Genomic DNA, 22,449 nt, shown 5'->3' on the forward strand with positions numbered 1-22,449 from the left:
ATCTGCCAGCTATAACCGGATACAACCACCTCCTGGTGACCACTCCCCTGTGGTCAACTCAAACAAAGTCCAGGTAATATAAACATTGCAATGGCATTGGAATCCAGTTGGTCTCAATGTTTGTTCAGGGTGTGACAGCAATTAAGGACAATAGCCCTCTTTTGAACGGTCTGAATTAAAGAGGTATTCCATGTATTTAACAAGCACCTTACCTTCCACCTGGACTATCCCAGACATGCACAGGTGACCACCCCTGAGTCTGTGTGACTTCAGAACGTGTGACTATGGCTGCTGTAAACCCATCAAGTAGAACTTCTAATGGGAAATCTGCTTGACTCATACCCTGGGCCATAGAGAAGGACTTGGCTCCATTAGTTGTTTAGTTTCTTTCTTGCTTTTCACCCCTTAGTTGAGGACAGGTGTCCCCAATAGCTCACTCTGCTGGTATCAAAAACTATGCTGCCCTCTTCCCTGTGGAATTTCATGTCCTGTACTGGGCTCTCACCCGAACCTAATTTCCTTCTTGGTCAGAACTCTCTTAGGTAGGCACAAACTACACATTGGTCAGACAAGAGCCACAAAGGCATCGCTCAGTGCATTTCTGGTTATTACCAAGTCATGCTGTCCTCTAATCACAGACACTTAGGCATTAGAATGTCCACCAGGGGATGGAAAGGCACACTGTGAAAGGCCCTCTGTGACCATCTCCTGGAAACCATGGCAGGGCAGGACTAGAGTTTATATTCACTGTATTAAAAGACCTCAGGGCCTGCTGCTGATGGCTCATGCCTGTAATTCTGACTATTCAGGAGGCTGAGATCTGAGGACTGTAGATGGCAGCCAGCCCGGTCAGGAATGTCTGTGAGACTCTTAACTCCAGTTAATAAGTAAAAGGCTGAAAATGGAGCTCAAGTCATAGAGCACTAGCCTTGAACACAAAAGCTCAGGAATAATACTCAGGCCCTGAGTTCAAGCCCAGGGCTAGCATTAAAAAAAAAAAAAGACCTCATTAGCAAAAGTATATATCATAGCATACAAGGAAATATTATTCAGCTATAAAAAGAAATGATATTCAGATATCTGCTACAATATAGAAGCACTAGGAAAATAATAATAAGCCAGACACAAAAAGATACATAGTATATGATTCCACTCAAATGAAGTACCTGCAGTAAACAGATTTAAGACACTGAACGAATTGAGGCCACGCATGGTGGCTCACGCCTGTCATCTTAGCTACTTAGGAGGCTGAGATCTGAGGATCTTGGTTCAAAGCCAGCCCGGGCACTAAAAAGTCCATGAGACTCTTATCTCCAATTAATCACCAGAAAACCTGAAGTGGCACTGGCTCCAGGGGTAGGGTGGTAGCCATGAGCAGAAGAGCTTAGGGACAGCACCTAGGCCCAGAGTTCAAGCCCCATGACAGAAGAAGAAGAGGAAAAAGAGGAAGAAGGAGGAGGAGGAGGAGGAGGAGGAGGAAGAATTATTGAGTTGGGAGGCTAGAAGGAGAACGTGAGATTTAATGGGTAGAACTTGTTTAGAATGGTGAAAGAATACTGGAACATGTGTACCATGGCCAACAGTGTATTTAATGCACTAAGAAGTAGTTAAAATTGTGTGTGGATGTGCCTTGTGCTCTGGGCCTTATGCTCTGCCTTGGCTTTTTTACTAAAGGCCGGTGCTCTACCACTTGAGTCACAACTCCACTTCTAGCTTTTGTGGGGATAATTGAAGATCAGGGTCTCACAGACTTTTCTGTGCACGCTCGTTTTGAACTGGGGTTCTCCTATCTCAGCCTCGTGAATAGCTAAGATTATAGGCTATTAGCCATGGTACCCAGCTTAACATGGCACATTTTATGCTACATATATTTCAGTGCTGTAAAAGAACTGAAATGCTGACATCGTACAACATGGATGAACTTGAAGGAAAGAAGCCTGATAAAATACCACATAATAATGTAGTTTCAAGACAAATATTCTACATATTCTACAATTGATTGTAACAATGGGTACACAACTCAGCAAACTAAAAGCTACTGAAATGTTCCACTTTGTGTGTGTGTGTGTGTTAGGAATCAAACCTAGACAAGTGCTTTAACCACTGAGCTACACCCCCAGCCCTGCATTATTTTAAATGTGTAAATCCTAATTTATGTCTCAATGAAGTAGTTACTAAGTTTTAGTTGCAGAGCTATCTAGCAGAAATCATATAAAGGACTGACAATAAGATCTTGACAGAAGACAAATGGGTGTCAAAAGCATAAACAAAACAATCCTAGGTAGCGATCTGATTTAAATCCACTGTAAAACAGATTCCCTGGTTGATGTCCTAACGTCAACCCTAACCCTAGCAGGACATGTGAGGTACACAAAAAAAAAAAAAAAATTATACACAGGGCCAGTGTGAAGAAGGTAGCTTGACTCAACCAAAAGACTAAAGAAACATCCAGAAAAGAAGTCTTGCAACTGCAATTTTATTTTCTTTTGTGAAAATAAACAATTGGGAGTTTAAAATGCTCCAAAAAACCCCATTAAAAACAAAAATGAAATACACACAGAAGCATGTGAAGTGTTGGGAAGAGGGCAGAGGACCTTAAAAACTTTGGCAGATTGGTGCTAGCACAGACGCAGGTGACAGGAGCCAGATCCTGGGGCCAGATCCTGCCTGTCACTCTGAGGCTGTGAGCGGGAAGATCTCAACTGGTGAGAGAGGAACACTGACTTCTTCATGGAGGAAATGACTTGCACCTTGAGTCCCTTTAGTTGTGGGGGTGGGGGAAAAATAGGAGGACCTATTTCCCCACCGTGAGTTGGAGACTGGCCAGTCTGGGCCAACTGAGGGAGAAAGGATGCTGGTGGAAAGCAATCAGGCCAAGGTGTCTTCTCATGTGATTACAGCCTTACACTGGGCAGAGGACAAAGGGGAAAGAAGCCGTGGTGTTGAGTACACGGTAAGGACAGGTTCGGGAACAGGAATGGATTCAGATGAGGAGGCACCAGGCAAGAGCTTCAGGCTCGCGTGATCTTGTACACCAAAGCGGGGACTGAAGAGGAGAGAGAAGGGCAGATGAGTAGTAGAGAGGTAGAGAAAAGGTGTCTCCTGCCCAGATACGTCCACCACAGCACACACGGGGAGAATAACACACTACTTTTCAGTTCTCTTTCTTGTAAAGGATTTTTTTGTTTTTTTTTTTGTCTTTGTTTTTGTTTTTTTTTGCTTTTTTTGTTTTGTTTTGTTTTTATTTAAAAAAAAAAAAAAGCCTGAAGATCAGCTACTGGTTACATCTACAAAATGTAAAGTGCCGTTTGTTACCGGCCACTTTACAAAACAGTCCAGAGTGGTCAAATATTGACCAATAAAGTTTCCTTTTTTTTTCTTCTTCTTCTGAATGATTACTACTCAATGAGTCACGTGACAGCCTGCATAGATTGGGGGAGCAGGGGCAGCTTAGTGGGCAGACTTGGTAACCAAGGAAAGAGGCTGGGCCTGGAGCACTGGGAGGGCCTGGTGGGCATGGAGTGTAGCTGGGAAGGAAGCGGGGGAGGTGAGCAGAGGGGTGGGCATGGACCCTAGCGGGAGGGGGCGGGAAAGGAGGGGTGGCTGGCTGCCTATCTGGCTGGCTGAAGTGGCTGCAGCCTTAGCTGACAGGAAGGCAGCCGAGTGGAGAGCTAGCTGGGCCCGCGTCTCCGGCTTGGTGGTGAGGGAGAGGGGCTGAGCTTGCTCTGAGTGGGTGGCAGCTGGGGCAGCTGGTGAGGCCAAGGCAGCAGAGGGGGTCGCAGGGGAGTCTAGCATGCTGCCATGGGAAGAGGCAGGGCTGTCACAAGACTTCTCAGGGGGCAGGTACTGAACACATGGCTTCTTGGTCTTGGAGGCCAGAGCACCTAGGGAAAAGAAACACCAGAAGGTGAGCCACAAATAGCAGAGACTGTGTCATAACCCTGGCTCTATTCATGCAGAATTGGCCTCCATATCCATGGCTTCCACATCTGCGGATTTAACCTACAGTGGATGGAAAAGATTCAGGAAAACAAATAATGGCATCTGTACCAAATACACAGGTTTTACTTTTCCTTTTGTCACCTTTCCCTTAATAACAGAGTGTAATAACACTCTATACAGCATTTACATGTTATTTGGTGTCATAAAGGCATCTAGAAATGATGTAAAGAATGCAGGAGGGCGTGTGTAGGTTAAATGTAAAGGCTATGCCATTTCATTTTATTTATTGATTTTTTTTTTTGTGGGTCATGAGACTTGCACTCTGGGCCTGGGCACTGTCCCTGAGCTCTTCAGCTCAAGGCTACTACCCTACCCCCTTGAGCCACTTCCCATTTTCTAGTGGTTAATTGGAGATAAGAGTCTCACATTCTTTAGTGCTGGAGGTGGCTTTGAACCTTGATCCTCAGATCTCAGCCTGTGAATATAGCTACTTTGCCCAGCAGTCTATGCCATTTTATATACTGAATCTCTGTACCATTTGCTTTAAAATCTTTGGTTAATGGTACAATCCAGAAAGAAACAGGAGCAGGAATGTATTGCAGATGGTCAAGTAGCCATATGGCTGTCCTGGTGTGAGCATGAGATTGGGATATGACTTGTATACTTGTCACAGCAGAGCATCTCTGTGCTAGAGGAGATTATGTTATAAAGAGAGTATTAAAGGTGGCGCTGGTAGCTCACACCTATAATCCTAGCTAACCAGGAGGCTGAGATTTGAGGATTGTGGTTCAAAGCTAATCTAGACAGAGAAGGCCCCATGAGATTCTTATCTCCAATTAACCACCAGAAAATTGGAAGTGGGACTAGCATTAAGCAAAGGAGCTCAGGGACAGTGCCCAGGCCTTGAGTTCAGGCCTTATGATGGACCAAAAAGAGCATTACATTTTTCCACAAAATGACTTTTTTTTTTTTTTTTGCTAGTCCTGGGGCTTGTACTCGGGCACTTGATCACTGTCCTTGGGCATTCCACAAGGGCATTCCACTCTACCACTTGAGCCACAGCACTGTTCTTGAGCTTTTTCAAGGCTAAAGCTGTACCACTTGAGCTAGAGCACCACTTCCAGCTTTTTTGTATGTATGTGGTACTGAGGAATGGAACCCAGGTCTTCGTGCATGTTAGGCAAGCACTCTACCATTAGGCCAAACTCCTGGCCCACCACAATCCATTTTTATCTTAGATGGTCACTCTAAAACCTTACCTTCAAGGTGTAACTCAACTGAACTAAGTGCTTGGATTATGAGGAGGGAAAAGGTTTAGGAGAAAGCAGAATAACTGGCAACGTCTCTGAAGTTCTCTGGGCGTGTGCGTGCGTGCGTGCGTGCGTGCGTGTGTGTGTGTGTGTGTGTGTGCGCGCGCGCGCGTGCGCATGCTGGAGCCTGAACCCAAAACCTTACACACATGAGGCCAATGCTTAGCACTTTAGCAATATCCCTAGCCTCCATGCTCCTTAATTGGTCATCTCTAAAACGGCAGGCCATGGAAGCCTCCACGGAGTAGAGCTGATACCTAGCTATGAGGCAGCACTGAAGCCCTCAGAGACTCCACAGAGCCAGGTGTGGCTGGGACAGGGGAGAGGGGACTGGAGGAGCTGGGACCCTCAGTCTTACCCTCTGCTTCTTGGACTTGCTGCTGTGACTGCGTCTGTGATAGCTGCTTTTCCCTCTTCCTCTTCTTTTTCTTTCCCTAGGGAGAAAATGGTCATAGGAATTGGTGGGCAAGGACAGAGTAACACCAGCTGCTCAGGGAGGAACTTCTCAGAAGGCCTTATCCTTAACACTGTGGTTTAGGATGATTTTCCCTTTGGGGAGGGGGGGAAGGAAGGGTGGGGGAAGACGGAGGGTTTGGCTATGTGGTGCTGCAACGATTGCAAACTCAAGATCCTCTGCTTGAGCGTGAGATTGCAGGTATGCACTATCATGCCTGCCTGCAGTCTATTTTCTCCCATTTCTCTCCCCTAGCACAGTGGTTCCTGATCATTTTTCAGCAGTCTCTACTGATGCATCTATTTTTTATCCTCTTATCAGAAAAGAAAGAAGAACATACATATGAAAGCCTGCCTCGCCTCAGGGTGTTTACCTAGGGGCCTCTTGAGGCTTACGCTTAGGTTTTTGAGTCTCAGGCTGGGAGCCTATGGCTAGAGATCTTTTTTTCTGGACACTGTCCCTGAGCTTTTGTGCTCAAGGCTGGTGTTCTACCACTTGAGCCACAACTCCACTTCTGGCTTGTTTCTGGTGCTTAATGGAGAAAAGAGTACCATGGACTTTCGTGCCTGGGCTGGCTTTGAACCTTGATCCTCAGATCTCAGCCTTCTGAGTAGTTTGGATTATAGGTATGAGCGGCCAGCCTAAGGATACCACTTAAGTCTACCCACAGGCCATCTTGAGGACCTCTGAGAGCTTAAATGGTTTCATACCCCTAGAGAAATATAGCTTTTTCCCTTAAGAGTCCTCTCAACGCAAGCTCAGCTTTCCTCTGACCTCTGTAGCTGTAGCTCCCCGAGTGTGCCCCTCCCAGCACAGACACTCACATAATTGTCCCGCGCTGACCAGGTCGGGTACAGCTGGGAATGAAGCTGCCGCTCCTTCCGGGCCAGCTCATAGTATTTGGCCTGTTCTTCTCGAGACAGGTTGTGCCACTGAGGGAGAGAGGATCGACATACAGAGCAATCAGGGCAGGGGATGCAGACGCCTGTGTGGCAGTGGGGGCAAGAAAGGGACTTACTTTTCTTCCCAGGATTTGGTTAATGGCCGCACTTTCCTTCAGGGTGCACTCAGCTACCACCTTGGCCCTCATTTCCTTCATATACAACATGAAGGCATTCAGAGGCTTCTTCACGTGTGGCTTCTTCTCCTCCTCCTTCTTCACGGGGACTGGGGATTTCCTGGGGAAAGCGCATGGCACAGGTCAGCCCGGGGCAGCTGTCACCCACTTCCCTATCCCAGCCTCTTATCATGACAAGCTTGGCCATCAATTTGAGCAGCCCCCTTGCTGCTTTCTCCATCTGAGCCTCTTCCTTGTGGCGCTCACCCCACAACATCATGCCATAGTCTCTGAATACTCGGTCACTTCCTATCAAGGAGCAAATGGAGAGGAACTCTCTCTAAACACTGGCCTCCAGGAGGAAATGGCATGGGATGCTACGGATGCCTCAGGGAAGCGGACTTTCCCTGGCCATCAACAGTCCTTGAGAAAACTTGGTTCTCTCCTGGCCTCATATTTTTTGTGGGATGACAGACAGGGAGAGGACAGAAATTAAAAGTGGTCTCAGGTTCTCTTTCAACCTTCATGCCCCGAGTGTGAAGGGTTTCTTATAGTGAGAACAGAAACACTAAGTCCTTGTAAAGATGGGGCCAAAGTCAAAAGGGGGCTGGTGCTAGTGGCTCATGCTTGTAAGCCTAGCTACTCAAGAGCCTGAGGTCTGAGGATCAAAGTTCAAAGCCAGCCTGGTCATTAAAGTCTATGAGACTCTTAGCTCCAATTAACCTGAGATGTGGCTCAAGTGGCAAAGCTCTAGCCTTGAGTAGAAAAGCCCAGTGAGAGCACAAGGCCCTGAGTTCAAGCGCCAGTACTAGTAGGAAAAAAGTGTGTGTGTGGGGGGGGGGAGTGTACACTGAACACGCATTTAGGGGCAGGAGAGGCTGAGGGAAGCCGTGGCCTGCTTGCTAAGTGCCACTGGGAAAGAAAAACAAATGACATTTGCTGCTAGAGCGTGGTCAGTGTCACCCCTGGCCTCTTACTTACGCGCTCACCGCGGGGCTCAGGCTGGGGGGTGCTGGTTCCTGTTTGACGATGGGGGAGACGATGGCTGGGTGGGGGATCCCTGAGGTGGGCAGGCCAGGATGGGCAGGAGCCACCATGTGAGGGGAGAACCGACTGGAGACCAGGCTGTGTGCCAAATGGAAACAGATTTCAACAGAGACATACAGATGTGCAGACACCTCTGCCGTGACCGTCTCAGGTGTGAGGAGCGCCTTAGCCACACACCCCTTCCCTGCAACACACGGGGAACCCACAACTGGTGCTGGAAGCATGGAGACAATGAAAACCACAAAACGTGCACAGAGGACAGGAGCCAGGCATTGTCTGGAGTATGGGTCACACTGGCGATTTCACTGTCAGGTGGAGCCACCTCCAGGATGCAAGTTCCCCTCTCCTATCTGCTCTGCCCACTCATTTCAGGGAAAAGAATCTTTCTCCTGTCTCTGGCTTTAATGTCATTGTCAAAATGCTTCATGCCACAAAGCCTGGCCTCTGCGGTGAATGAAGTAGTACGGAAGGCTAAGGCTCTGAGGTTCTTGTCTTACGAAAAGAGAAAAGAATGATCCAGTGGTTTCCATTCCATCCCAGAAGCAGGGGAGCATGGGCCATGAGATATCCCTGATGAAAAGGAGGCAGAGGAGAGGAGGCCTGTGCCTTTTCACTAACTGACAAGAAAAAGGCTGTTTGCAAGGCTCCAGCCCCAAGACTCACCTGGACATCGAGGCGTTCATGGCAAGGGCAGGGTAAGGGTGCCGGAAGCCACCAGGAGGGAGGGAGTACATGGGCTGACCTTGCCTGTGAGGGTCAGACATTGGGAAGTTCAGGGCTGGGGTGGAGATGGACTGAGAAATAGACAGGAAGTTGGAAAAGTGAGAAGAAGTGGTGGAGGGCGGGAGCAGGGAGGAAAGCAGGTAAGAAAAGACGGCAGTTTCCTTACTGTGGGACGAGCCAGCCGAGGGGATGGGGGATTTGTCCAACAGCTCCAGGAGACAGTGGGTAATATGGTGACAGCTCAGAGGGGTGAGGGGGCCGAGGGATTCCTGCTTCCAAAGAGAGATGTGTCAGACTGCTCATTCACCTTAACTTCACAGCGAATGGGAGCTTTTTTCCCCCTCCTCTAGGTGCTTTGGAATCTGGCGGGCTCTCTTCCCATCATCCCCTCCTTCTCTCACCCCCCAACAGTCTGGCCAGATAGTCAAGGACAATCCAGGGAGGAAGGACAAATCCTGTGTGGGCCTAAGTACCTTCCAGCTGTGGTGTGAGGGCAGGAATTAGCATGTTGTAAGAGGGTTAGGAGAACCCCAGGAGAGGGTGATTTCTCTCATTCCTAGAGAAATAAACTCTAGATGGACTTATTTTTTGCTGCTGCAGTACTGGGAATCAAACCTGGAGCCTCACACGTGCCAGGCAAATGCTCTACCAACTGAGCTTTACATCCAGGTCCCAAAGTTCTCAATCTTCATTCTATATTTGTCCTTATTATCTGCAGCCACTATTTTTTTTTCTCCAAAGAGGGGCTCCAAAAATGCTTTGAGCCATAGCAAATCTGCGGGAGTGTTATGAAGGTCTCAGCTCACTGGGCTAGGCAGGATTGGAGAGCATTAACAGAAATGCCAGCTCAAACTACTTTGTAGCTAGACTGAGAAGTGAGGCTAGAAAGATGGTTCCATTTAAGAATATTTGGTTTAGGGCAGCACATTAGGAAGACTTTAACAAACACTTCCACCCCACACTTCTTTACTGTGATTTATCTTCCTCACCCCATTCTGGGGCTTGAACTCAGAGCCACAGTGCTGTCTCTGAGACTTTTCGCTCAAGGCTAGCTCTCTATCACTCCACTTCTGGCTTTTTGGTGGTTAACTGTAGATAAGTATCTCATGGATTTTCCTGCCCTTGCTGGCTTTGAACCTTGATCCCTTGACCTCAGCCTCTTGAGTGACTAAATCGCAGGCATGAGCCATTGGCTCTCAGCTCTTTCATTTGTTTGAATCTTCCCAGCATCTCTGGTATAGAAGGGACAGGAGGGGCATGTGAGAAAAACTGTAAAGCTCACGTGCTGAAGGCCAAGAGCCTTGTGGAAATTCAAAAGCAGGATCTGAACTTAGGGCTGCCTAGCTCAAGGGGTCTTATGTTCTGCTCCCCAGCCCTGGCTTCTCCCATCTCATGGGAATGCTGCCTGCACAGAGACTCACCTGTCTTTGGATCGATCTCTGGGGAGAGGTGTGTCGGAGGGGAGCCGGGCGAGAAGTGGTCGTTGCTGTAGGTGATGAGGGGTGTCAATGGGTGCATGTGATGTGCATGCTGAACAACGGGGACTTTGTTAGACTGAAAGACAGAGAGAAGACAACACTAGGAACAGGTCCAGAGTGGGGAGTACCGGCAACCGTGAATGCCTGAGTGGGGTGGGAGCCCAGTCAGTCCTCACAACAGCCCGAGGGAGGATGAAGTGAGGGATTAGAGGGTGGGTCCCCATCCTCCCGTTAGACCTTTCTCCATGTCCCATCCCCCGCCTTCCCCTTATATCACCATGCCTGTATTTTTCTGTAAAGACAGTCTCACTATGTAACCTAGGCTGGCCTGGAACTCAAAATCCTCTCCTGATTCAGCCTTTGAAATACTGGGTTCATGGAATGTACCACCTTACCAGGCTCCACCTATCAACTGTTAATTTGCATTATTTATAGCCATTTTCAACAGACAATAGTACTATGATATCCTGACTGCCTATGTGCTGTTGAATCTGGCCTCTTTAGAGGATGGCAAACTCACACAAAATAAGGAAGGGTGGTTGCATACAGAAATCCAGGTATCACACCTAGATGCTCTATGAGTTACTCCTCTCTCCCACTAGGTGGCAGCACTGTTCAGGAAATAAACTGGGAGGGAAAGCCCAGAAGTACCTACATGTGGCCTTGGAAATCGCTAAGGGAAAAACGGTTCTCTTGAGGATAACTAGACAAGTAGTTTCCCCCGCCACACATCTAATTTATATGTATTTTTTAATTAATTTTTTTCAAATATTAAGTGAAAGATGGTTTTCAGGAAATTCCATGAAGCCTGTGGTGGATGTGGATAGACAAGGAAGACTTTGTTGACCAGGCAGCTTGAAAGTAACAGCATGCTCACCACCATGTTCTTGTTAAAGTGGTGCTTTATTGCTGATATTCTTTTTTTTTTTTTTTTTGCCAGTCCTGGGCTTGAGCTCAGGGCCTGAGCACTGTCCTTGGACTTTCTCAAGGCTAGAGCTCTACCACTTGAGCCTCAGCACCACTTCCAGCTTTTTTCTATGTATGTGGTACCGAGGAATCGAACCTGGGTCTTCATGCATGCCAGGCAAGCACCCTAACACTAGGCCAAACTCCCGGCCTGCTGATACTCTTATATTTACAATTTCTCATATTTATATTTAGTAATAGAGTTTTCACATCATTTTGAAAGCATACTGACCTTACATAGTGGAAGTGAAAGAGCCAGGAGGTGAGTCTACATGCAATCATGTAAAGAACATCTCAGATGAGTCAGGTAGATTCAGAATCTCTTCTGTTTTAGTCTACTTGCACTGTTTTTACTTTAGCCAGACTAATCTAGAACCTGTGATCCTTCTGACTTGGCCAAATCTCTTCAAATTTCTGAATCTCTTTCTCTCTCTCTCTCCAGGACTTTCAAGCCCAGTGTAAAGGTGACAACTCCTTTACAAGCCACTCCCCACCCCCTATCCCTAACTCCTGCATCAGTTTGTGCTCCTATTTACTGGTCTGAGGCTTCCACAAAGACTCTGATTGGGGCCTGGAGTTTGGTAAGAGTGCTTGCCCAGGTTCGGTTCCTCAGTACCACATATATAGGAAAAAACGCTGGAAATGTTGCTATAGCTCAAGTGGTAAGGCTCTAGCCTTCAGAAAGCCCAAGGACAGTGCTCAGGGCTTGAGTTCATGGCTGAGGACTGGCAAAAAGAAAAAAAAAAAGCCTCTGATTGCTACTGTTTATTCAATATTCTTTTTCTAACACTAGTTTCAGAGATCGGAAATATGTGGGTTTATAACTCTAGCAAAGTAGAGGCTTCTCTTTTACCATCACTCATAAGGAAGTTACAAACTTTGAGATCTGAGGATCATGATTCCAGGCCAGTTGGGCAGAAAAGTCCATGAGATTCTTATCTCCAATAACCACCAAAAAGCTGGAAGTGGAGCTGTGCAGTAACTCAAGTCGTAGAGCAATTGAGTAAAAAAATCTAAGGGGGCGGGGGCGGGAGTTTGGCCAAGTGGTAGAGTGCTTGCCTAGCATGCACAAGGACCAGGGTTCGATTCCATGGTACCACAAACATAGAAAAAAGCCAGAAATGGTGTTGAGGCTTGGATGGTAGAGCTCTGGCCTTGAGAAAGTCCAAGGACAGGGCTCAGGCCTTGAGCTCAAGCCCAGGACTGGCAAAAAACAAAACAAAACAAAACAAAAAGGGATGGCCAGGAGCATAGCCTAGTGGTAGAGTGCTAGCCTAGTATGCATAAAGTCCTGGGTTCGATTCCTCAAAGCCACATACTCAGAAAAAGCCAGAAATAGTGCTGTGGCTTAAGTGGCAGAGTGCTAGCCTTGAGCAAAAAATGTCCAAGGACAGTACCTAAGCCCTGAGTTCAAGCCCCAGACTGGTAAAAACAAAACAAAAACTAAGGGATAGTACCCAGGCTCCAGTACACACAAAGACATAGACAGACAGACAGACAGACAGACAGACACACAGACACACACACACACACACACACACACACAGAGTTCAAGTGGCTAAAGTCCCTGGTATTATACATTCACAACATCCATTCTATATACATTAAATTTTCTGGTTTACTGATCAAGATAATCTCTCCAGAAAAGGCTAGAACTCTTTTCTCTAGACTTTGAATAAAAGCAGAATTTGGGGGGGGGGGGAAGGAAATGAGTTGTGTATTAGACAACTACCTGCTGACAGCACTGCATTGTCCCATGGCTGGGGGTGTGTGAAATGGTCAGAGAGGAGAGTGGAGTTTCGAGTGTTTTATATTAAGATATGGACAGAGGCAGAGGAAGCAATATCCTTTATATGAACATATCAACAAATACTTTCTAGCCAGGCTGCACTGGTGGCTCACGCCTATAATCCTAACTACTCAGGAGGCTAAAATCTAAGGATGGTGGTTCAAAGCCAGCCTGGGCAGCAAAGTCTATAAGACTCTTGAGCTGTGGTGGAACACAGCCTTGAGCATAAAAATTCAAGTACAGCTCCACAACAAAATCTGCCCCTTCAATGCTCCCCCACCCAAAAAAAATTCTCAGTTGGGGATACAGCTCAGTAGCAGAGCTTTTGCCTAGCAAGAATGAGGCCCTGGGTTGAATCCTCAGCACTGAAAAATAGCAAAACTCAAAAACCAAACAGAGAAAAAAAGCTGTGATCCCAGTATTTAGTAGAGACAGGAAGATGAAGAATCTCCAAAGAGCTAAGAGGGAGATAAAAATGCTCTGAAAAGCCAGGCACAGTGGCTCATGCCTGTAATCCTAGCTACTCAAGAGACTGAAATCTGAGGATCTGGGTTCAAAGCCACACTGGGCACTAAAGTATGCAGGACTCTTATCTCCAATTAATCACCAGAAAACCAAAAGTGGCACTGTGGTTCAAGGGTAGAGTGGTAGCCTGGAGCTGAAGAACTCAGGGACAACACCCAGGCCCAGAGTTCAAGTCCCACAACTACCAAAAAAAATGCTCTGAAAACTGCCTCCTGAGCATTGATTTAATGAATTAATTTTACTCTCTGTTGGGAAACTTTGAGATAAACATGGTTTTCAAAAAAATTTTTTTTGGAGGAGTGGACGGAGCTCCAGTCCTGGGACTTGAACCAGGGCCTGGGCACTGTTCCTGAGCTTCTTTTGCTCAAGGCTAGCATTCTACCACTTGAGGGACAGTGCCACTTATGTGGCTTATGTGGTACCAAGGAATCGAACCTGGGTCTTCATGCATGCTAGGTAAGCACTCTACCACTAGGCTTAACTCTCAGCCCAAGAACTTCATTTTTAAAGGAAAGCCTAGGCATAAAAGTTCTTGAGACTCCATCTCAACCCATGCTGGGCTTGGTGGCACAGCAACAAAGGAATCATAATGGCTGGGTGCTATGGAATGCACCTGCTATTAAATTCCTAACAACAGAAGGAAGTCCTTAAGCTTTCCAGGGCACAAAGTAAAACCCTACTCCAGGGATTGCGGGGGGCAGGGAAGAGTGGAGGGGGGAGGGGCCTATACATAGAATACATAGGGCTGGAAATATGGCTCAAATTGAGGAGGGCTGGCCTGGCAAGCGTGAGGCCGACTTCAATTCTCAGTACCAAGGGGAATGAGTCACATGCATTTCTCTTTACCCAATTCTCTTCAGCCCTCTAGATGATTCTGATGCCTGCTAAAGATTAAGAGCCACCTGCAGAGTTTCTCAATCCCTAAATGTTCTGACCACCACTAAATTCCATCAGAAACTCTGAGGGTGGGCCTGGCAGGCTTGAGTTTGACAAGTTCCCCAGATGGTTCTGATGTGTGTTCCAGAAAGAGACAAAGAATGATGAGTAAGCATGGCTCTGGAGGGTCATGCTTGTAATCCTAGCTACTCAGGAGATCTGAAGATCATGGTTCAAAGCCAGCCCTGGCAGGAAAATCTGTGAGGTGAGATTCTCATCTCCAATTAACCACCAGAAAATGGGAAGTAGATCTTTGGCTCAAAGAATAAGAGCACTAGCCTTGAGCAACATAGCTCTGGGACAGCTCCCAGATCCTGAATTCAAGCACCACGACTGACAACAACAAAAACAATAACAACACACACACACACACACACACACAGACACAATGAGTAAGATGATGTTATGGTGAGTGCTGGTGGTTCATGTCTGTAATCTTAGTTTCTTGGGAGGCTGAGAGCTGAAGCTTAAGGTTTGAAGCCAGCCAAGGAAGAAGAAAATTCATGAGACTATTATCTCTAGTTAACTACCAAAAGGCTGGAGGTACAGCTCAAGTGGTAGAGCACCAGCCATCAGTAGAAAAAGTATGAGAATTCACTGACTTCAGTAAGCTCAACCTCAGCATCAGCAAGCACTCTACTGCTAGGCCAAACTCCTGGGCTTAAAAAATTCTATTCTATTCTATTTATTTATTTTGCCAGTCTTGGGGCTTGAACGCAGGGTCTGAGCCTTGTCCTTGGACACTTTTTGCTCAAGGCTGTACTCTGCCTTTTTCTGTGTATGTGGTTCTGGGGAAGTGAATCCAGGGCTCTATGCATGCTAGGTGAGCACTCTACCACTAGGCCATGCTCCCAGACCCTCTTTATTTTCTAAAATTTATTTTATATTTTGGTCAGTCATAGGGCTTAAACTCAGGGCCTGAGCACTGTCTGTCCCTACGTGCTCTTTCCCTCAAGATTAGCACTCTACCCCTTGGCTTTTTCCCAGTAGTTTATTGGAGATAAGAGTCTCACAGATTTTCTTGCCCGGGCTGGCTTTGAACCTAGATCTTTAGATTTATAGGTATGAGCCACCAAAAAAAAATGTAATCTATGTGTATGCGTGTGTTTGAGTGTGTGCCATTCAGGGCTTGAACTCAGGACCTGGGTGCTGTCCCTGGGCTTTCATGCTTAAGGCTAGTATTTCACTTCTGGTGTTTTGGAGGTTAATTGGAGATAGGAGCCTCAGGAAGGCCTGGGGGTGTGGCTTACTGCTTGCCCAGCATGCATGAATGAAGCCTTAGGTTTGATTCTTTGCTATCACATAAACAGAAAATAAAATAAACATTTTTTTAAATTTATGAATTATTTAGCCAGTCCTGGAGACTGAACTCAGGGCCTGAGCACTGTTCTTGGGCTTTTTTTTTCCTCTCAAGACTAGTGCTCGACCACTTGAACTATACCACCTCCAGCTTTTCTATATAAGTAGTACTGAGGAATCGAATTCTGGTCTCTGTGAATGCTAGGCAAGCACTCTAACCACCAGGCCAAACTCCTGGCCAAACAAAAAAAATTTTTTTAAAAAGTGTCTCATAAATTTTCCTGTCCTTAGATCTCAGTAGAATCCCTGAGGAGCTAGGATTATAGGCATGAGCCACCAGTGCTGGATGAGAGGAAACTTTAAACATGCTTTCCTGACTGGAGATTAAGCATAGAGGGTCTGGCTTGGGTATGGCCCAGGTTTCAATCTTCCACGTGAAGAAAACATCACCCTCATCCCTGACTTAAAGGAGCCACAGAGTGGAGGAGATTTGCTTGTTGTAAGCCACAGAATTGTTACAAGAAAAGAAATATCTATGCTTCCCCCTCAAAAAAAAAAAACCGTAAACTCCTGATTTTATAATATACCAAGTCTACAAAATATTTTTTGATGTTTAAGCAGAAAAGATAAAGCATGACACCACCACAAAATTTGCCACCTAGGACTAATTCTATTTTTTTTTAAAATAGTTTTGGGGTTGTTCTTTGTATTTTAAACAAACATCACACCTTTCCTGAGTCGCTAGGATTACACATATGATCAAGCATAAATGTTTAATTTATTTTTGTACCAGTCCTGGGGTTTTGAACTCAGGGTCCAGGAGTTGTCCCTGAGCTTTTTTCTTTTTCTTTTTTTGTGGCTCATGGGGCCTGTATGCTGTCCCTGAGCTCTTCAGCTCAAGGCTACCACTCTACCCTTGAGCTAAGCCCCACTTCTTGTTTTCTAGAGCTAACTGGAGATAAGAGTCTCAGGTCTTTTTGTGCCCAAGCTGACTTTGAACCTTGATCCTCAGATCTCAGCCTTCTGAATAGCCAGGATTATAGGTGTGAGCCACCACACTCGGGTCCCTGAGCTTCTTTTGCTCAAGGCTAGTATTACCACTCAAGACACAGTGCTACTTCCAACTTTTTCTGAGTAGTTTATTGGAGATAAAGAGTCTGAGACATTTCTGCCTTGGCTGGCTTCAAACTGCGATCCTCAGTAACTAGGCCTCCTGAGTAACTAGGATTACAGACATGAGCCACCAGCACCCGGATGATTATTGTTTAATTAAAAAAAATACTTAATAAGAAGAAATAATAATTGGGGGTGGAGGGAAATGGGGACCAAGACATGAGAAAGGGTATCAATGTATGTGAATTAATGCACCTTCTATCTGGCGAATATAATGTAACCTTCTATTAATAGCAATAAAAATATATGAAAAAAAAAGAAATAATAAGCTTGGGGTTTATTTTTCTATTCATTCAACACATTCTCCCTGGGCATTATAATAGATGCAGGGCAAACACATATGAACAAGAAAGATACACTTTCTATCTTTGTGTTGGTTATATTGTGGAAATGTGTGTGTGTGTGTGTGTGTGTGTGTGTGTGTGTGTGTGTGTGTTTTGGCCAGTCCTGGGGCTTGAACTCTGGGGCCTGAACTCTGGGCTTTCTCAATGCTAGTGCTCTACCACTTGAGCCACAGCACCACTTCTGGCTTTTTTTCTGTACTGAAGAATCGAACTCAGGGGTTTGTGCCTGCCAGGCAAGTAATCTGCCAGTAGGCCATGCTCTTGGCCCTGTGTTTTTGTTTTGTATGACTAGATATAGCAATCTATGGAGGGAATACAGGGAACACATAGCCCAGGCCCCCAAGGCCATGCTCTGTCCAGAAGTCTGGACAAAAATCTCCAAACAGTGACATTACAATAATATGAAATCTTCTTGTGACTAGGTTTTAAAATTTACTTCACGGGCATCAAAATGTAACTGTGCTTCACTGTATCATCAGCCTGGCCTGGTTATGACTTGTTTACACACATTTCCTTGACAGACAGCTTCCAGATGACTCACTAAATCTCTGCAAATATGCAGTTCTTTTCTTCATTTGCCCCTTTCCCAGGGGAAGCCTCATAAAATATTTTACTGTGTGTGTGTGTGTGTGTGTGCGCGCGCGCGTGCATATGCGTGCCTGTGTGCACACATGTGCTGATATTAGGGCTTAAATTTAGGGATTAATTTAGGGCTGTCTAAAGGCTAGCCCTCTACGACTTGAGCCACAACTCTACTTTCAGCTTTTTGTTGACTAACTGGAGTTAAAGAAACTCATGAACTTTACTAATTGGACTGGCTTTGAACCCTGATCCTCAGATTTCAGCCTCCCAAATAGGATAGGGGTGAGTCACTGGTGACTGGTTTGGATAGTATTTTAATTTCTCTAATAAGAAAGCCAATGCCCAAACTTTGATGACTCCTAAAAACCTTACCTCCTGTAAACTGGACTGTCATTACCTCCTCCCTCTATTTGCTTCCAATTTGTGATTTACAAATTTCAGCAGTGATTCTCAACTCTGGCTGCCCCCTTAGAATCCTCTGGAGAGCTCCACCCCAGACCAATTAAATCCTATCCTTGGGGGATTAGATGTTAAATTCTATGGCCTCATTATCTCTATTACCTTTGCAGTCTGTCCATTTGTTCTGGCACCTAATTTGGGCTCTCAGTTACCTCTTACATTTGCTCATTAAACAGGGTTTTAATTCTTCATTCCCTTTCTAATTTCTTCATAATAGCAATGGCAGCCACAGCAATGGTGTTGGGTTGGGAGAAGTGAATTACTTTGTGCGAGGCACAATGCTACACTCATTACAACATATCAGCTCATTTCTGCACAAGCCTATGATGTCAGCCTGCCTCTAATCCCCATTTAATAGATGAGGAAACTGAGGAACAGACAAGATGAGGTCATTTCCCTGAAGTTTTACAAAGTGAAGGAAGTAGCATCTGGAATTCAAACGTGCTGTATTTTATAACCTCCGACACAAACATTCTCCTCTTCAGGCATCTCAGGTATTCTGCCTACATGCATAATCCTGGCATGAATTGAAACTGCCCTGACTCTGATTTTATATTCATATTTTTGTCCCCCCCCACCTTGATATATCACTTAAGTTTTGAGGTCTGTTTTTGATTTTCCATATAGAACAAACAGGATGAGAAATATAATTTGCCAGAAAATTGTCCATTTTACTATTTACAATACAATGTGTATCAACAGGTCATACTTGTCTGCTCTCAGACAAAATAAGACACCCTGTCTTGTCACAGTGCTGTATTATTATTTGCAGACCACACATCTGTGGATGTTTGGCAGTTTCAAGTGGGACCACAGAAAAACTTCTTGAGAACTTTGGAACTTAACATGTTTTTCTGTCACACTGAGAAAGTAAGTGATGAGGAGCAGGTCTGAGAAAAGAATCTAGAAAGAAAATAAAAACTTAGAAAAGACAAGGACAGAAACTGAATGTTAATAGTATATCCTGGAACTAGCCATAGAAGCAGAGAGTAGTGAGTATTGTCTGATGTCACTTGTGTTGAGAAAGCAGGCAAGTGACTGGACATAGTTACTGAATGACAGAGAGCTGAGCCCAGGCTGCCATTGCCACGGGCAGGCAGGAAACTGATGTAGCCCAGAATGTGCGAGAAATTGGGTAGGAGACCTTAGAAGAGAAGTAGGGAGATGTTCACAGGATGAGAGCCGGAAACAGGCTTCTCTGACATGGATTGCTTAGATTGCTTTCTGCAAAAGGATGAATGGGAAATTTAGAGCTAGGTATTCCTTTTCTTTTTTTCCTTTTTGGTTGATCGTGGAGCTTGAACTCGGCCTGGGTGCTATTCCTGAGCTCTTCAGCTCAAGGCTAATTCTCTACCACTTTGAGCCACAGTTCTACTTCGTAGATATGAGTTTTTAAAGGGAAATCACATTCTCTAAAAGAAGCCAGAATAAAGAAGTCTGTGAACAGAAAAGGGACAGCAGGCTAGGACCTTACATATCAAGTCTGATCCTGGGACTAGGGAATGGCACAAGACAGGTCAGGGGCAGCAGAGACAGGAGACAGTTAAACAAAGATGCTGGGCTGCAAGGAGACAATCCAAGTTTGTGTTGGGGTCAATGCAAAATGGATATCCTCCACTGCAGCTGACTCAGACCACTAGAGGGCATCTGTAACTTGTACCTGTCATCTCAAGCCAGGCACTGGGAACTAGTGCCACCACCTGGGCATGCTTGTTCAATGGGCTGCTTGCTCATAATGTACCACCAGAAGTTTGCATGTCCTGGGGCACCCTTTTCTGGATGGTTATTCTGACTACTCACTTCTTTTCCACAGCCATCCCTGCCAGCTTTCCTGGTAGTTGATCATCACGGTTATCTGAGAGCTACACATGTCATTATGTCGTAAACTATCAACGTCTCTGCCAATGGAAGCTGCTCCCATAGGGTCTGGAAATCACACACAAGCTCCACTGCACCACTACTATTGCTGTCCTATATTAGACCAGATCCTTGAATTTTTCCACAATGAAGTTCCAGCCATCTTTTTGGTAGCAATGAAGAAATCAAAGTTCTCTCTCTTATTATTTTTTTCAGTCCTGTGACTTGAACTCAGGGCCTGGGCAGTGCCCTTTGGACACTTATTGTTCAAGGTTAACACAATGCCAATTGAGTCACAGGACCACTCTGGCCTTTTCTGAGTACGTAGTACTGAGGAATCAAACCCAGGGCTTTGTGCATGCCAGGTGAGCACTGTACCACTGGGCTTCCATCCTGGCCCTGTCAGAGTTCTCTTTGTAAAATAGACAGGTTGAAGCAGTTGTGGGTCCTCTAGCTGTACCCTCTTTGGAGTCACTGCAGGGTGAGTGAGTACTGGTAAACTTGTGAGGTGAGTAGGTAAGTGGAAGGTAAGCATTGGTCTAATACTCCACAGCCCAGAAAAGTGGAATGTAAGGCTTAGGTTCAAGGACTGGTATTATAATCTGCTTTGGATTCTAGTCCTCTACATGTCCTGAGGAGGTGAGAAAACGCACTCAGGTCTTCCTGCACCTGCCTCCCCAGAGCTTCAGATCCTTCATTTGCAAGCCAGTATGGTCACTGAATCTGGTAGAAGAGGCCTTGGCATACATTTTAATGTATTCTTCCTTCTAATAGCTATGCTGTTAGGGAGCTTCTTCAACTGTGATCTTGCAGCCATGAGAGTAAAGAGCAGGAGATTCTGAATAAGCATGCCATGGAAGGGACCCTGTGCTTGTGTGTGAACTGGGCACAGGATCCAGAGGGCAGGGACAAAGGATGAGTCAGGTATCCATGAAAGACCAAGGTTAGCGGCCAGGGTCATGTGTTTGTAATCGACTATGTGTGCCTCTGGCTGAAGGACAGGAGATGTACATTTGTGCAGAATGTGTAAGACAATGTCACTGCTATCTGTGCTCACACACCACCAGGGCATTGCCAGACCCCAGCAGCGAGTGGAAGGTGGAGAGGAGGTAGAAGTAGGGACAAGCGAGCTAGAATGATGTTGTAGGTAGAAGAGACTTACCAAGTGAGCTGGAGATGGCGATCTCGTATCTTTGACTGTGGCACTGGAGGGGACATCGAGGAGGGGCCATTTCATCTGCAGGTACTGCAGAGGGGACACAAAACACAAAGCAATGAGTGAGACGCAGCCTCACAGGAATCCAAAGCAAACAGAGCAAAGCTGAACAGTGAAGTTACAGGTGTCACAGGGAGGCCTGCTGTTATAGCCATGCCTCCTTCCTACACGTCAACGCCGATGGCTCCAGCAGCATAGAGCATACGCATGTAGTTACCCTACCACCACCATCTCCTCTGTCATCACTGGGAGGAGAAAACACAGTTCAGTGAAACTTTAAAGTGATGAAGAGAACTGCTACAGTTCAGCACAGATGATCAGTCCATAAAAATCAATCACCAAGGCTCAAATCCCCTGCTTTAGTCACACAACGAGCAGAATCTGCAAGAACCAGAGGTTACCTGATGATAGACTTGTTTGGTCCAGCGCTCTCCAAGATACAAATTCTATAAAATTATCTAGAGAATAGATAAATGAAAGCTTTTTTTGGGGGGGGAGGGTCAGTCCTGGAGCTTAAATTCAGGGCTTCAGCACTGTCCTTTGATACTTTTTGCTCAAGGCTAGTGCTCTGCCATTTGTTACAGTGCCACTTCTTGTCTTTTCTGTGTATGTGGTACTGAGGAATCAACCCAGGGTTTGCACATGCTAGGCGAGCACTCTACCACTAGGCCACACTCCTGGCCCTGAATGAAAACTTTCTGTTTGATGACCCCAAGGATGCTGATTTTTATTATGGTGCTTCTCATCCTCCCCCACCCCAAGACTAGGAACTCAGTATCATTGGCTCATTGGCTGGTGCTCTACCACCTGAGCCTAGCCTCCAACCCTCTCATCTTTGATAATATCACCATCTTCTGCCATGTGTCAGTGCAAAAACTGACGCCAATGGGTAGATCTCTTATACACACACCAGTATATGCACAGGCACATGTTCGTGGAAAAGTCCTGCAGGCTTGGCAGAAGTGTGGACAGTTAGGAGCCCTAAGTGTGGGAAGGACACCCCTAGGCTGCATCCAGCAACCAAGAGATCAGGTCTAACTCAGTTAGCGTGGGCTATGTGATAGAAGACAACTGACGTACCACTTGGAGTCTATTGTCAACAGGAAGGCAAGCTGTGATACTGCCTTTACTAGCGGTTAGAAGGAGCAGGGCCAAAGCCAGGCATGGAACATAGTACCTGACACATGGGAGATATTTGATAAATGGAAGCTATTATGTCCATAAGCAAACCATCAGTCTTTGCAGAGAGCCAAAACACACATGCTGTCCTAGTGGCAACTCTGACAGGTTGC

General features: G+C 45.9%; 1 protein-coding gene across 1 annotated transcript in view; it reads right to left on the reverse strand.

Moving 5' to 3' along the window:
* Window positions 1-2,460: 2,460 nt before the first annotated feature.
* Window positions 2,461-22,449, reverse strand: part of Tcf7l1 (transcription factor 7 like 1) — a 156,192-nt gene continuing 136,203 nt past the window's right edge. Inside the window, exons 4-12 of the mRNA XM_090337555.1 lie at window positions 21,104-21,187; window positions 9,955-10,087; window positions 8,700-8,802; window positions 8,474-8,557; window positions 7,745-7,888; window positions 6,725-6,884; window positions 6,531-6,638; window positions 5,611-5,686; window positions 2,461-3,884 (exon numbers count right to left, since the gene is read on the reverse strand). Of these exons, the coding sequence (XP_090193681.1) occupies window positions 3,451-3,884; window positions 5,611-5,686; window positions 6,531-6,638; window positions 6,725-6,884; window positions 7,745-7,888; window positions 8,474-8,557; window positions 8,700-8,802; window positions 9,955-10,087; window positions 21,104-21,187 (1,326 nt within the window). The 3' untranslated portion in view covers window positions 2,461-3,450. The remainder of the gene's footprint in view (window positions 3,885-5,610; window positions 5,687-6,530; window positions 6,639-6,724; window positions 6,885-7,744; window positions 7,889-8,473; window positions 8,558-8,699; window positions 8,803-9,954; window positions 10,088-21,103; window positions 21,188-22,449) is intronic.

The sequence above is a fragment of the Megascapheus bottae genome, chromosome 7, assembly GCF_031878675.1.
Source record: "Megascapheus bottae isolate mThoBot1 chromosome 7, mThoBot2.hap1, whole genome shotgun sequence".
NCBI classification, from domain to species: domain Eukaryota; kingdom Metazoa; phylum Chordata; class Mammalia; order Rodentia; family Geomyidae; genus Megascapheus; species Megascapheus bottae.